Source organism: Armigeres subalbatus, chromosome 2 (assembly GCF_024139115.2).
Source record: "Armigeres subalbatus isolate Guangzhou_Male chromosome 2, GZ_Asu_2, whole genome shotgun sequence".
NCBI classification, from domain to species: Eukaryota; Metazoa; Arthropoda; class Insecta; order Diptera; family Culicidae; genus Armigeres; species Armigeres subalbatus.
The window spans coordinates 52,696,546-52,712,869 of NC_085140.1; the positions used below are offsets into that span (position 1 = coordinate 52,696,546).

Genomic DNA, 16,324 nt, shown 5'->3' on the forward strand with positions numbered 1-16,324 from the left:
AAAATTCTAAATATTCAAATAGTTTTGATATATCGTGAAAAAGTCATAACATGCTATAAAATGCCTTGTAGAATCAACCCATGCAATCTCTTCTTCTCGCTTTAGTACAATACTTGAGTACAACAAATGCAACACAAGTTTTGATAGCATGCAAGTTACGTTCATAAGGCCATAACGCTTCTGTAGCTTTGAAGCATAAAAAAGGCTTGAAAAAACGCACACGCTAATAATATTTTACTTAGAACTTTTGAAAATACACTCACAAATAACTCGACATTTCAACTAATTTACCGGGTTGGATTGTTCAATTATGTACGAGAAAGGCACAATCACTGCTAGGTGGATCAATCTGGGTTTTTAATAATATCTCCATCAGTGATATGTAGACGAAGTTGTGCTTGCTGGGTTTCTTTAGAAGAAGACGGTTTCGTACTAATGGTAATAATTCGTCCTGCCCGCATAATCTTGAACCATAATTGGACCATTTCACAGATAGGTCATAACAGTAAATTATATTAAACTCACTATTCTGTTTGTTGTTCATATGTATGATAAACTAACATCAACATATACCGTTTTCACAATATGTCATGCTATTATTGGCAATTGTACCATATGAGTAATAGGCGGTTAAGTATAATTAACATACAAAAAAGGAAATTTTTCGGTACATTTTTTTCGCTACACAGTATGTGTTACTGTTCAGGTATAATATGTTTTTCGGACAAAAACGGTATGGTATGCAGTTTAAAAACAGTAGAACGATATGAAGCAAAACCACGCACCGTATCCCGTATCTTCACTAGTTGAACGAGCATAATTGGTTATTTTTCTAGCTTCATAAATAACAAACACAACAGTTATATTTAATTTTGTTTATTGATAAGAGCCACTTTTAAATATTGCCGAATGTTTGCATTAGATAATACACATATTTCGCACACACAAAATCGAAAAACTTCACTTTATTTTCTCGGTACAGAAGCTCATAATGGGTGTTGAATATCGGGAGAAGCCGCATCGGTAACTGCAAAAAATGGAAAAGAAAAACTACTTAAATAAAAGCTACCTACCTTTATAAAGCTTAAAAACTTAAAGCATTGAATAATGCTCGTAGTACATACCAATAATCAGCCATTAAACTATTCGCTTGGTTTGAAAATCTGAGCTGCCGATATGTGCGGAGAAACTGAAAATAGATATTAAATACATATATGTATTTTGATTATTTCAATTCAATTCAATTTGATATGAATAAATTTTATGACTAACCTTTGTTTTTTATGCAGAACTATTATATTTTTAACACAAATCACAATCAAAACTAACTAATCCAACCATCAGTAAATATATCAGGCCTCAGAAATCAAACACACGGAAAACCTTTTTTTTTGGTTTTATAAAAAATAAACACACATTCATCACAGAACTCCAACGATTATTGCATTTTTATCATTGGAAGATATTAATTTTCACGGCAGTGTGAAGTAGCAAGCTAGACTTGAACAGTACATGATAATTTCAAAGCTATATTATAGCTATATTATATTGTTACAATATTAATTGTAAGTCATTTACAGTTATCTATCGTTTCCTTTGTCATGATGGACCATAAGAAATTGTTAAGATGCAATATGCTTTGAAATTATTGCATATGATATTGAAGATTAACAATTATGTATAATACTGTTTTCGGGTAAACATATAATAACATTGTAAACCAATGGTAATGTAAATCGTAACAATATCGTTTATTTCATGTGAATAGTGACAACAACACAGCAAATCGTTTTCAATTATGCGGGTGGTTACTCACATTATTTTGTGAAGACTTTGAGAGGATCTGAAACATTAGAATTGTATAATTGATTAAATACTACAGAAAATTCATTTGTTTATTACCTTACTTGACTCTGATGAAGTCAAACGCAGCTGCTTGGTGTCATCGAACAATTTCAATAAATCTTGATGTTTAGTTGACTTTGCGTGATCCTTTAATGCGATAAAACCCCGATTCTCGAAGCATATACCATTGGCATCAGTTTGTTGAAGCCAGTTTTTATCAAACTGTGTTTTTTCCTGATATTGTATTAAGGTCACTCCTGACGGAATCCAAGTTTCAAAGTGCTCGCGTTTTCGGGGGCACATCACTCGATACGGAGGCGGCGTCGCAGGATGCGTGAAAAAATAAAAATGACAGTTGTGCGTTGCTTCCGTATCGACTGGTGTGCCCCCGAAAACGCGAGCACTTTGAAACTTGGATTCCGTCAGGAGTGACCTTAAGAAAAAGCGGTTGTACTGCATGTAATAAAAACGTAAGCTATGCCAATAATTTGGTAAAGGAAATTTTGAAGAGGATAATTTAGACCATAGACTTTATGTGCATTTTCAAACTCAAAACCATTAACGTGAAAAAATTCAGGATAACTAGCACAGTGTCCTGGTTCTACTTTTGACCAGTGGTGATGAAGATCAAATGAAAGCGTTTGGTACTTTTATTTTGTAGACATGAAATCAATGAAATGGTAAGCCCAGTAGGATTTTGAAGAGGTTTATTCCAGCAAGAGCTCGAAATGTTATTCAGCATACAACTGGTCTACGAATTCCACCTATTCTGTACTTTTGGAATTTTGAATGTCACACCTTGTTTCCTTATGTCTCAACAAACTATTTTACTCTTCACTTGTCATTCTTAAAAAAAACTATTTTAAGATTGTATATTAGACTACACATTCGCCATATTCAGTTTCAGATGTACTTTGAATGTAAGAAGATCCGAAAAGTTTGGTTATGTTAACCATGTTTTCCATAGCTCTAGTTTTGCAAATTATCTCTTTAAAATTTAGTTTCTATACTTACCCATATTTGATGAAGGCGAGAACAACTGTTTAGTGGAGAGCACTTGAATTGATTTATTATACAATCACATTTTACACAAGAAAATTACAATAAACAACGCACGCAGTTCGATGTGATGCTAAAAGACCGAAGAAATGTAAAAACCGTTTTTTCGCAGCAAACGTAAACAAGCTGTCTTTGTCAACAAGGAATCATTAAAAAACAATAGTGCTGTCCAATGAGAGCTTGAAGTAGCTCGAAGTTTCTCCCTGTCCTGCTCATGCCCATTTTTTGACAAAAAAGAACGAGCAGGACGGGAACAACTTCGAGCTACTTCGAGCTGCTCATTGGACAGCACTAATCAGTTCCATGATGGAGCCTAGATATGTCTCTTTCTAGCACACGATGTAATGTTTTGTTTTCATGTGGATAATCTTTCTACACGCTTCTATGAATAAATGAGATGAGTAGAAGACAATAATCTTCTACACAACCGATGAACATATCGCCCTCTTTTTTGAATCATGATACACGCTTAAAAAAATATAATTATTTTGATTTTAGCCTTTCTCGTACAACTAAGTTGTACCGAAAGGCTATCATTTCACTCCGAAAACGAACTTTTTATAGAAGCCACTGAGACCCATAGTATCAAATACCAATCGACTCAGCTTGACGAGCTGAGCACATGTCTGTCTGTCCGTGTGTATGTGTGTGTATGTGTGGTGTGTGCACAAAAACTATAAAAAACATTAGACAACTTTTCGTATAGTAATCCTTAACCGATTTTCTCGAAACAAGTTTCATTCGACAGGGGATAAAGCCTTGTTGATCACTATTAAATTTTATAACGATCGGTCATTGCGTTTAAAAGTTATGAAGAAAATTGTACATTGGACCATGTAAACCCCATATAAGGTTGGTCTTCTTCTTCTTCTTATTGGCATTACATCCCCACACTGGAACAGATCCGCCTCGCAGCTTAGTGTTCGTTAAGCACTTCCACAGTTATTAACTACGAGGTTTCTAAGCCAGGTTACCATTTTTGCATTCGTATATCATGAGGCTAGCACGATGATACTTTTATGCCCAGGGAAGTCGAGACAATTTCCAATCCGAAAATTGCCTAGACCGGCACCGGGAATCGAACCCAGCCACCCTCAGCATGGTCTTGCTTTGTAGCCGCGCGTCTTACCGCACGGCTAAGGAGGGCCCCACGGCTAATAGCCTGTTCAGATTACGCCATTAATGACATAATAATTGGCGTTTCAGGGTAAATACGCTTTATGATGTCATTATTTACGTAATATTCCATACATTTTGCGCTGTCAAAAGATACCCACTAAAAAGAATTTATTACGAACAATTATTACGAGAGAGCTTTCGTTCTAACTGGAATGCAGGGAGAAATTCAACAAAACAAAACTGACAAGCGTCACGCTCTCTTTGCCAGAGAGAAAATTCTCTCTGTTTTCATTTCGTTTCGTAGTTGACAGTCATGCTCTTTCTGTCGCAGCAGGGTCGAATGCATGTTAGATGGAAATCTTCTGAGCGCTGAAGAATAACTCGGATTGTGATGGTTTTGAGGAAAGCATTTTATATGATGAAAAATAATGATGATAATTATTTATTCTCCACTTATTCAACCTGAATTGTTTAAAAACAGATGCTCTCTAGAATTAACATGAAGTATTTAACTTAAACCTAGATTTAATAGAACAAATCGAATAAATTTTCAAAGTTCAAGGGCTAATGCGGAAGACAATTTAAAACGTAGGAATGGTTGTAAAACGAATATATTTGATGAATAAACATGATTTCATAAATTGTATCAATTCTGCTCCTAATTAATATACTTTGGATTTCAACATTTTACATGTGGGACAACTGTACGATTTGAATGGGATGTATATATGAAGTAGAATAACCTTAAATAAAACATGGATTGGTAATGCATTAATTCATCCAAAATTCAGTTTAAATTATATCACATTCACACGATTCGATTTTGTTAGAAGCTGTATCATTGATTGTCGAGTAGAACGCAATGGTTCAGTTTCCATTTTTGAAAAAAATTAAATTGCTGAGTTGCCCTTCATACATGGAGATACTGGTGGAAATACATTTTAGTTCGATAATATTTCTTGAAAGTTGGTCCAATCGTCCTTTTTTTTATTTATTTGTGAGAATTCCAAACAGTATCTAAATTTTTCTATCAAATATCAGTCCGATCCTAGTACAGACTCAAAATACTTTTTAAACTTAACAATAAATTGAGGAATAGTCTGATTCCCAGAAGAACGGCGCACCCAACTACTGAATTATCATTATCCTTAATGAGAGCTTCAAATATTCTTCGAAAATTCCTTTTCATATTTTTTTATATTTTTTCGTAGAAACTTTGTTCAGAAAAAATGTTCGATTGTCGCCACACAAATGCTTGATTTCGCAAATTAAATTTTAAAACTCTCCTTGAATTCAACCCTGTATTAGCGTGCAAATGAGCAAACATGGAAACGTCAAGATATATTATCTTGCTGCAGTCTGAACACTTCGTAATAATTGGATACCCTCTCACTTAACAAAGTCATAAATAGCCCAATCTGAATAGGCTATAAGGTTGGTGTCTTAACTAAATGAGAGAAAGGCACCACCAACGCTAGGTGGATTGATCTGGGTTTTTTATTCCCTAATAAATTTAAAAACTGCGAACCTTACAATAAATCCGCGATTTTCGCGACACAATTTTAGAGAACCGCAATTTTCGCGAATGGAAAGGCAAATCCGCGAAAAACGCGAAAATCGCGAAATCCGCGACTGTTGTAACAGCCCTGTAATTATTAATACACTTTTGGAAAAGATATTTTAGTTACAAGATAAACATTGTCGCTGTCGTCGCTGTCCGAAACATCTTTTGCTGGCAAGGATAGGGGATCTAAATGTCAATGAAGGAAAAATACATATGATTTAGGTACGACACATGTTTCGAACAGCAGAACAAAGGGAACCGAAGCGATAATATTTATCTGGTTACTAAAATATCTTTTAGTTTTGGTCATATGATCGTATAACAATAATTCAACTCGCGTTCAGTTTGACCTGCATTATTTATAATTATTCCTTATTTTAATCACTTTTCTAGATGATCCGTCTGCATCAGGAAGTCGACAACTCGCAACCCCATCAACGAAATGTCAAGAAAATGATGGAAGCCCTCGTCACCTACGAAGTTTTGTGTCAGTTCAGTTGGAGCGGAAAATCTGCCATCAATGGGCGTAAGTATTGTCTAACCTTGTTCGGTGCTAAAGCTCAGGTAATCAACTTCCATCATCTTTCAGAGTATACCAAGTACGTGTTCGGAAACAGCGTTGGCATCATCGATCTGCTTACGAAAACCCTCAATCTGGGCAAGAGTGCCGAAGAGGCCGAAGCCAACCAGAAACCAATTTTCACCGCCATACAGAGCTTCATCAAACACTCCCGACAGAATATGCTGCGAGACAGCCGGAAACGTCGAGACTCCGGCGGTGGGATCACCTCGGCTGGTTGTTACAGCAAGTGGGACATGGGAGGAGCCGTGCACTGTGGAGTCGATCGACTGTTGAAACCTCTGGCGCCAATGGCGCATCAGCAATCACCGCAGCTAATTAAACTCGAAAAGCAGGACATAATCAATGGTCAGCAGTTTTACGATTAATGTTGCTTTTATTAATCACAAACAATAGGGGATGTCTGGGGTGCTAATAATAACTAAGGTATCGATAACATCGTGTAACACCACAGCTGTAAAGAATATTATTATCGAAGAAGAAAACGTTTTTGTGACGCAAGTCGAGTAAGTTTACTGTGGAATAAATATGCCTATCTAGTACTAAAGAAACGTGCGTCCGAAACGAAAGTCGAATCGAAATGCGATTGTGAGCTACTTTTGTCCTAAATTAAAAGAAACTTAATTGCCCTGCGGTCTTATCTAGCGACTTCCGTCGGATGATTCCGCCTGTTCAGCTGGGTTCGCTATCGTGTGCTCCTGCTCGAAGCGAGTACTCAGCGCGTCAAAGTGGTCCACACTGAAGCTCGTCGGCGTGAATGAGCTGGCACTGCTCAAACTGGGCACCGGGTTGCAATTGATGAAGTTCCGGAAATAGTGATAAAAACGACTGCCTCGTCGCTCCACCCGAGACCGTTCGCGTTCGCAACGGCAGATTGTTCGCAGGAAGGGCTCGTAGTCACAGTACGTGGAACGGTTCTGGATGGGGTTGATGCCGATGAAGGAGGATATAGTTTGACTGAAAAAATAGAGAGGCTTTTAGATGGAATGCTTCTGTCAACATTCATTGATTGACACTTTTTTGCCCAGAAGAATCAATCGGTTTTTGTTTGGAAGACTCAGTATAAGCATCATAAGCTGCCAAAATGATTTTACAATCGGTACATGGTTGCCATAAAAATTTAAATTCAATGTCAGTCATATACAAAACTTTCAAATAAACTGAGAAAAATATTTAACATTAAGATAGTTTTAATTCCAATATGGAGGTAAAGCTTCATTCAATTTCCAAAGAACATTTCAAGTTGAAATTTTCAACTTGCGTCGGTGCAGCATAACGGTGTAGAATTGAAAATATTCCGATCAAGCTTACCAATCGTCTCCGTCGAATTGCTTCAAGCTGTCATAGCACATGGCGCCCACCCCGCTCCGCCTTCTCTCGGTCGGCGTTGGTTCCGGCTCGAACCATCGTTCCCAGGAGCTTTCCACCAGTTCATGCGCTATCTCCTCCTCTAAATGGTTTTCCAAACGGTCCTCGTGAGTCCTTGAATCCCTCTGAATCAAAGTTGCGGTCGAGATGTTCTCATAGAAGAAAACCAGTTCTTCTAGTTCCAAGGAAATGTTATCGTTGATTGACGGCGCCTTTGCCGTTGCTGTTTGTCGCTTTGTACCTCGTTTCCTCTTGGGAGTACCGGCGGCCGACACCGGAAGCGGTACGGAGGGACGAGGTTGTCTCAACACCCGTTCCATATTGCACCACAAATTATCGAAATTGATCGGAAACCTGATCAGTTGCAGCTCGTTCTGATTCCGACTAAACAGCCGGAAAAGGGCGGTATGCTTCCGCGCTGGAGGAGCGTCTGAGTTGGTGGAGGAAGCATTAGATTGCCGCGAAGCTTCATCGTCCAGTAGCGATTGTGGCTGTTTGTCTTCACGGATTCGAAGTTCCGGTTCTTCGACGCGGGAAGGTTGGTCGGCGAGACTGCGGTCGCCCCCACTTAGAACAAAGAATTGTAGCTCGTTAATAGTTTTCCTAATGTCTTTGCGGTTCAGCGCGTACAGCCGAGCCAATTCCGATTCATCGAGGTGGACTTTCTCGACAATGGACATTATGGTGAGCAACTTAGCGACGTGGGCAATTCCTGGGGCTACATAACGGATCACATTATTGGCGATGTATCGGGAGAGATGGGAGCAGTTCCGATCGGTAGTGGTTAGTACGATGGGGCGTTTGGAAGTAGCAATGAGCTGATTGATGGCCGAGATGAAACCCTCGTCCTGTTCAAACACTATGTCGGCGTCTTCTATAAGAATCAACGAAAGTTTTTTTGATCCAGAAGAGCCGTCCGAATCCAGAGACGCATGTCGAGCTTCGGTTTTTAAATGCTTCCGGGATTTCTTAAAAATATCCACGGTTTCGTCCTTCCTGCGGACCTGGTGACTTTGAGTAGCTTCTTGAAGTTCCTGAAGGATTATTTTACCTTTCCGACGGCTGCTGGCATTCAGTTCCAACACGTTGAAATTCATTTCGTTGGCCACGGCATAGACATTGCTGGTTTTGCCACATCCGGGTGGTCCGATCAGAACAATATGATTAAGGATTTGAGTTGAATTGGACGAAGCACTGGAGTTGGACGTTTCAAAATCATCGCCCGAATCGTAAGAATTCACTACGCGATCATCCTTCCAACTAGAGAGGAATTTTTTCAATGCGATCGCTGGTTGACAGTTTACCAAAATGTGATCCGGAACAAGGGGTTTGTATTTTTCGGTGAAAAGCAACTCTCCATTCCGATAGCTTAATTTAGACTCAACAATTTCCACACTATTCTCCAAGACTGTGTCCTCTTGGAATTTTCGTCCACTTTGCAGCATCGGTGGAGGATCTTCTTCTTCCTGGTGCTCATCAAAACTAGCTTTGAACTGCTTGTAGCATTTAAACACCGGAAAATGTTTGTAGCTCTGTTTCCATTCTCGTACGATCTCCTTCACATTACCGATTTTGGGCAATTCATAGCCATAGGCGTCTTCGAAATCCCCGTAGCCAATCAGTTTGGCCAGAATGTCCTCCACCGCCGAGTCGTCACAATCGTTCAATGTAGCAAACTCGAATTCTTCCTCTTTCTTTGGATCTATGCTGACCTCTGGAGAAACCGGTTTGATTTTGATCCTACACTTTCGCAAAGGAGAAATATCACATACTCTACCGGAAATCACAAGCTGCTGGACATGGCTAACCAATGGAAATACCGGCGATTCATTCAGAATCGATTCCTCGAAAGACCGCTGCTTCTCAATCTCCAGTCGCATTTTTTCTGGAATTCCAGACATCAGAAATGCCTGTCGAGCGCGAACCTTCTCCGGATCTTCGGTCGGTTTCTTCACAAATAGTGGAGCCAACTTGACGTTCCGCGCTGACTTCGGTGTGCCATCCGGATCGAGTTCGAAATTTCTCAACGAGGGCGATTTGACTACCTTCATTCCGTCAGACGGCGAGTTGACATTGACGATTTTCAGGGGCGTTACTATGGGTTTTTTACCCCCACGTCTCCCGGACGATTCTTTCTCCGGACTGATTCCATTCATTGCGGCATAGTCAACGACCTTTCCTGCGCATGCTCGCCGAGGACGTCCGCTAGCATTCATGGGACTTTGGTTTTCGTTTTGAAGCTCCTCCTGGATTTCGGCGGCGGTCGCTACTTTAGATTGAACGTCTTGCTCAATCACCGGAGTCCTTTGAGAGCGGCTGCGTCTCGGTATGGGAGGGGTCTGGAAAACGAAGTACGTTTACTCACTAGAATAAATGTGCATTCAAGGCTTAATTGTCACAATAAAAACGTTAGGATTTTTTTTAACTGTTTCTTTCCTGTACGTCCTTACGCAATTAGAATGACTTCTCTACAGTCATCCTATCTGAATGGAGAACTCTACGGCATAAGATCGTTTTGTTATAAATAGTCGAGAGTTTTGATTCGAAGCAGATTTTTCATTCAACTAAGCTCTATCTGGATTAAGGACAAATGTCGCAAGAGAGAGTTCATCGACTTGCCTTTTTTTTAATAGAAATGACAAGAGGAGGATTCATTTACGGTTCATATAGAAAACAATGAGAACTTTTGAGATGATGATGGCAAAGAAATCCCCTGCTTGTCTTTTTTATTTATAGGGAGCAAGTCGACGAACAGAATTCTTCCTTACGACATTCGCCCTTTTTACCAGAGAGAACTTGTTATGTCAGAACAAAATTTGTCTGGATTTTTAATTTCCCAGTTCCATGGAGTTACATACTATCAGATACAAACTAGTAGCAACGTTTGGTTTAAAATACTTCTATATTAGATAAATACATTATTCTAACACTTCATTAATTACAGATTCTACAGTTACTTGTTCATAACTTGTTGCCTACATTTATTGCCTCTTACCTCGTTCGGTGATTTTGTGTCTTCCGGTGTTTTATCCACCTTGTTGAAATATCCAAGCAGACTGTCCTTCTTCTTCAACGGTGAATTTAATTTACAAACAAACTCATCCGCTTCACTCGTTTTTTGTGGAGACGTTTCTACTATTTCTTCCGGAACAGGCGTCGAAGGTTTCGAATCATTGGATGACAATCTCCGAGAACCTCGCTTCTCAGTCAGTTTCAAGTCCAACTTCCGAGGAGAAGATCCCTTTTTCGTCGATCCCCTTCTTCTTTTAGGAGATTCTTTTGGTGGATCTACCACCACCTCCTCCACAACATCATCATCTTCTACATCCTCCGGAATTTCCATATTGCGAACAAGCTTTTTGAACCGTTTGGCTCTTCGTTTCATCTGATGCGAAATGAACTCCTCCTCTGCTTCTTGCTGAAGTTTACGCTTTCCAGCACCCTTCCGTTCTGCCCATTCTTCAAGCTTCAACTTTCGCTTAACTTTTTCATCTCGCTTAATTGCCTCTTCGGGGTTTAATACACCCGATCCGTTACTATCGTCCTTGCCGGGTGAATTGGAACCAATAGCTTTGTTCCTGGAGCTCATCATCAACTGGAAAGCGTTCATCTTCTTGCCAGAAGTTTCTTGCTTAGGCTGATCCTGCTCCGGTTCGGTTTTGTGCGTTTTTCGAGGTGATCGTCTGGGCGGTTCTGCAAACACAAAACATGTCAGATTTGATTAGCTAATGATGTTTTATCAACAAAAATGTGTTTTCTATCTCATCATTCTTACCTTTTGTATCGTCAGCCTCAGCTCCTTTGGATTCATCTCGATGGTCTTTCGATTGCTGTTCTTTCTCCTCTACGCGGTCCTCGTTTCTTTTTCTCTTACTGCACTTATGATGACTGCGTTTCTTTTTCAGCGACTTCAGCACCGATGCCATATTTTCGGCAATCATTCGATCGACGTCACTTTTAGATGGTGGAGCCTCATCCGCCTTACCAGCGGATACCCCTGCCTGTTCCGAATCCCCGTGCTCCTCAACCTTCTGTTGTGCTGCACCATCTCCAGTTTTCTCCTGACCATTTTCTTTTGGAGATTTAAAGTACTTTGCTATATTTCCATTCATTTCACCGCGATTTATCACAAAACGCGTAATTGATTTAACCCTCCTGCACTGTTGCACCACCTTTCTGCAATCCCCCAAAACACAACACTGTTCACGCAATACGCATCATTGCCACATCCAAACTGGAATCGATCGAAAAATCGAAATGTCCGAATTCCCGTCAGTGAACCAAGTTGCCACTCATACGGCTTAACACTCCGAAAGCGAATTTCGTCGAATTTCTGCTCCGAAACTGTTTATGTTCCGATTTTTTCTCCAACCAGCCAAAAAACAGCAAACCCGATGACGAAAATTTGACAGAGCGCACTGCACTTTTGGGCGCGAACGAGAAACTGTCAAAGGGGGAGGGCGCAAGATAAATACATTTGTGACGACAGGTACTTCAAAATTCTTGTATTCGGTTGTATTTGTGAAAACATTTTACACAGTGAGAAAAATGTGCACTCTGAGAAAAATCTATACTAAATAGATTAAAAGTCATTCTAACAGATTCTAATGGGCCAAACACAATTGGTACGTTTGCGTACGTTTTGACAGTTTTCCCATGGGAAAACTGTCAAAACGCACGCAAACGTATCAATTGTGTTTGGCCCATAACTGGCTATTCGCCTGGTTGACCCCGTATTAGTATAGATGCAACATAAACGAGCATAGTATAAATTTGAATTATTTAGGCAATGTACACGTAAAAAAATAACCTTATATGTTATGGCAAAAAACATTCGAAAATACTTATACTCTTCATTATGCCACCTAATGAATGATCCCATATCAAAAAGCTAATAACATTCATAAGTTAATGAAAAGTATAAGTTTTGGAATGTATGTGACTAATGCGATGTATAAGTTTTTTCTTATACATCTCATTAAGCGCCTTCTTTAGCAAAAAAGTATAAGAAATCTTAATAATAAATAACATTAATTTTTTTTACGTGTATACTCTAGGGCAATCCTCATACTTTAGGTGGATTCTGCTGTAGGGTTTCTGCTGAGTAAATGAAAACTTAAGGTGATTATAGAATGAAGCCCGTGGTGAATTTCAAATTCACCACACGTTTATCTACATACATTTCAAAAAGCCCAAATCTGGCGGAATAGTTTTCGTACAGTGCCGAAACTCAAATTATGATTGATCAGCATAACTAAGCAAACGATCTAACATTATTTCAGCCCCAAACGCGTTATGGTTCTTTCATCTCGTGCGCTTGAAAAAAATATTGGAAAAGCACGTGGTTTACAAAATGGCCGATTTCTGGCTTCATTCTATAATCACCTTAACGAAAACACATATCAAACAAATACTTTATTTTCCGATTTAGTTTAAGGCTCCGTCAGACGTTGCAAGCAAATCACTCGTGCGAGCGAATGATTTCTGAGAGCACTCGCAATTGCAGTCACACGTAGCAGTTTTTTACTTTAAGCAAATGACAGATTTACTCTCATGCAAATATAAACAAAAACGAAAAACTTGTTTTTCGGCCACAAAATCTAATTTCATTCCTATTTTTGCAGTGCAACACTGCGACCTGAAAACGTTTTCACTTTTGCGAGCGAAAAATTTGCTAGTGCTGCACTAGCAAGCGCAATTTCATTTCTGCGAGTTCAAAAATTTTAACGCTTAGCAGTCACACATTGCAAGCGAGCGTTTGCTTACGAGTTATCATTTGTTTGCATGCAATCACTTTCAGTGTAGTCAGACAGGCAAATTTTTGACAGTTGTCACTTTCTGCGAGCAAAATGCTCGTTGCGAGTGATTTGCTTGCAACGTCTGAGGGCACCTTTATACATTATAAGAGATTATTGTAAATCAACTAATAATTTAGAGGTAACAAATGCAGAGAACGTAGAGATGATGTACAATAACTGTTGATTTGGAGCTGGCTAGCTTACACCAAAAATCATGCAGGGGTAAACTATCTGCCACCGAACCATTGGGGGTCAAACCGGTATCGCCATAAGTTCCTCTAATCCAGCTTTCCACGCTCGGTAATGGCGGCTTGTCGGTGTGTAAAAATCAATCGGTCACTGTACTGTTTGACACTAGCTGGAGGAAAGCCCACTGGCGTTCCTGGGTGAGGGGAAGGGAAAAAAAGGCCTTTTCGCCAGTGAGTTTTCCTCCAGCTATTGTCTATCCGGATTAAATTTTTACCGCTTTTTATACCGAAGTTGGATTTTTCTCCAGATACAGGCAACTTTCCCAACTTCGGAAGTAGTACGCTGGATTCGCCTAAAGATGCGCTAAACAACGCATCAATTAAATAGTTTGACAAATAAAACTTCGGAAGAAAGTTCGGTTCGGAAGTCCCGACTTCCGAATTCTAACTTGGTGCTACGCCGACAATAGTGTCAAAAAGTACAGTGACCGATTGATTTTTGCACACCGACAAGCCGCCATTACTGAGCGTGGAAAGCTGGATAATATCAGGCGTGGCCTCTCAGAAATCGCATGAACATCTTTCGTCTAAAAGTTAAGAAGTATTTTCATTAGGTATAAAATTATTATTTATTTGTTGCCAGTTATACATACCAGCTTAGCAAAATGATAGTCCATGGCATACGGTGATTCTGTCATCTTTTCCGCTTCCTGAGGACGTTCGATTCATGAGGTTGTTGATCGCCATTTTTGACGAATAGGCGGAAAATGCAGAAAGAGAACAGCTTTCACCATTAATTAATTGGATTAAAGATTAGTTGAAAGAGTTACCTTTTTAGCGATACAATTATCCGGCGGCTTCATGCTTTTCGCGTTCTTTAAAGTTTTCGTACAAGGAAATCTTATTTTCATAATTCCATCTGGAACAACTGAAGTTAGCCCAAAATTATTGTTTTCAACCCAGGAACCATTAAGCACTTTAATAAGCCGTATTCATACCATATAACAGCTTTTCAGTGCCTATAAGCTCTATATATGTTTCTCAACTGCTTATTGGCAGTATAAGCCTCAAGCAGCAGAAGAAGCCGTTTATCGGTATAAAACGCTTAGATGTAAAGCTGTAGATATACAAGCCGAATAAGAGAACCTTCATTACCAATTTAGAGCTATCATCCATGACGTTTGGGTGAAATCATAAACAATAACGCCCATAATTTTATAAGCTGTCTCTTTCACTCGCATTTGAAACAGATAGTTTTGAAAATCAGCTATGTACAATAACAATGTTATTGATAATGTTTATCATTTACGTATAGGAAATGCATGATTCTTGTTTCAGGAGCTGTGGATTTGTTTTATATTTAGCTTATATTAATCGCCACCTGAAAGGCTCGCTGAAGGGAACTTTCAAATAGGCTTTATTTGAAAAGTGTAGTGTGGTTCATTATATTCAATAGTAAATAAGTCGTACACGAATTGCACTTTTTTTAACATTTCCCTCGCCATTGACATGGAAGCAGATAGAATCGTTGAGGCGAATAGAATCCTTATGTTGATTAACCCTTCCCAGCAATAGATCCACTCAGTTTGGAGATGGATCAGATGGCACGGCGACCAACTAAAACTAAATCCATCGTCCAAGCACAAGTTCAAGACCGGATTTTAATAACAAAATAACAAAAAGATCCATCGAGTCCCACCCAACGGGAAGAAAAAGATAGAATGTAAATAAATATTTTTCGTTTCATTTTTTTTTCGTTCAATTTCCAACTCGTCTAAATATTTTGACACTTACGCATAGGCATGGAAAATAGTAGGGGCAAGCACTATATTGGCCAAATAATTCGCCAAAAGCGGCTTTTGAGCAGCACTCAAGCTCAATTTAGATCTTATTAGCACTGTTACCATATCTTTAAGGTGACTATAGAACTGAATTAAAGTCATTTTTAACGGCTTAGTGGTTACTTGCCAACTAAAATATCTTTTGTATAGAATGAGGATGGAGAGATGCGGCCTCGAACCGTGTATTGTGGCGTCAAATTGTTGATTCAGTGTTATCTGTTTAGATGTAGACTAAATAAATGAATGAATAGAATGATATCAAACATAAATTATTCCAGTAATAGTCTTGTTGTCTTTCGATTACACATATAATATTTATGAATGTAACTATAGAGAGTGTCGATACGATACACCGCGCGGCTGTTTTAATGTTTCCAAAAGCGCATTTGCACAAGATTCCACGCGGCGTTTCACATTCGAAAGGAACAACCGCACTTTAGGAAACGCCACAATGTTATCTCTCCATAATGGGCCAAACACAATTGATACGTTTGCGTGCGTTTTGACAGTTTTCCCATGGAAAAACTGTCAAAACGCACGCAAACGTACCAATTGTGTTTGGCCCATAAGAATCGAGTATACGGGCAGCAAAAAGCGCGGTGCGTCGTTTCTTGTGGGAAGCACCGCGTATACTTTTGGGCAAATGCGTTAATATTGTCTGTTTCCTTAGTAACAAAACGCGCCGACCATTTTTTGGGCACTATCAAAATCGTCGCTAACATCTTTTTTCTAAAATTATGTTAGTTTTATTAGAAAATAATGTCAATCTGCATTAAAACAGGGCTCAATTTTGGGAAATAATGTGATTATTGAGTACATAAAATTTTGTTCACAGTTGATTTGACAGATCTTATGGCCATTTCTGCTGGCGACGGTTTTGGCGTCAATTTGTTTTGCGACGATTTCAAATCGTCGCGGCCGATAAGGTGGGAAATTGATAATATATTTAGATGAGTGAAGAT

The 16,324-nt window shown here is 39.2% G+C and overlaps 2 protein-coding genes and 1 long non-coding RNA gene across 3 annotated transcripts in view; 1 reads left to right on the forward strand and 2 right to left on the reverse strand.

The window, feature by feature from the left end:
- Positions 1-6,718, forward strand: part of LOC134208658 (uncharacterized) — a 33,448-nt gene extending 26,730 nt beyond the window's left edge. The window contains exons 3-4 of the mRNA XM_062684421.1: positions 5,981-6,113; positions 6,177-6,718. Of these exons, the coding sequence (XP_062540405.1) occupies positions 5,981-6,113; positions 6,177-6,535 (492 nt within the window). The 3' untranslated portion in view covers positions 6,536-6,718. The remainder of the gene's footprint in view (positions 1-5,980; positions 6,114-6,176) is intronic.
- LOC134214396 (uncharacterized) lies at positions 965-1,393 on the reverse strand. Its single transcript, XR_009979769.1, has 3 exons — positions 1,273-1,393; positions 1,125-1,189; positions 965-1,027 (listed from the first exon to the last, which is right to left on the reverse strand). It is a non-coding gene; the product is annotated as an uncharacterized LOC134214396 (long non-coding RNA).
- On the reverse strand, positions 6,524-11,984 carry LOC134208656 (enhanced level of genomic instability 1). The gene is made up of 4 exons (XM_062684420.1): positions 11,311-11,984; positions 10,531-11,228; positions 7,479-9,874; positions 6,524-7,124 (listed from the first exon to the last, which is right to left on the reverse strand). Exons 1-4 carry the CDS (start codon positions 11,645-11,647, stop codon positions 6,809-6,811), a joined length of 3,747 nt encoding a protein of 1,248 aa, XP_062540404.1. The 5' UTR covers positions 11,648-11,984; the 3' UTR covers positions 6,524-6,808.
- Between the last annotated feature and the right edge of the window lie 4,340 nt (positions 11,985-16,324).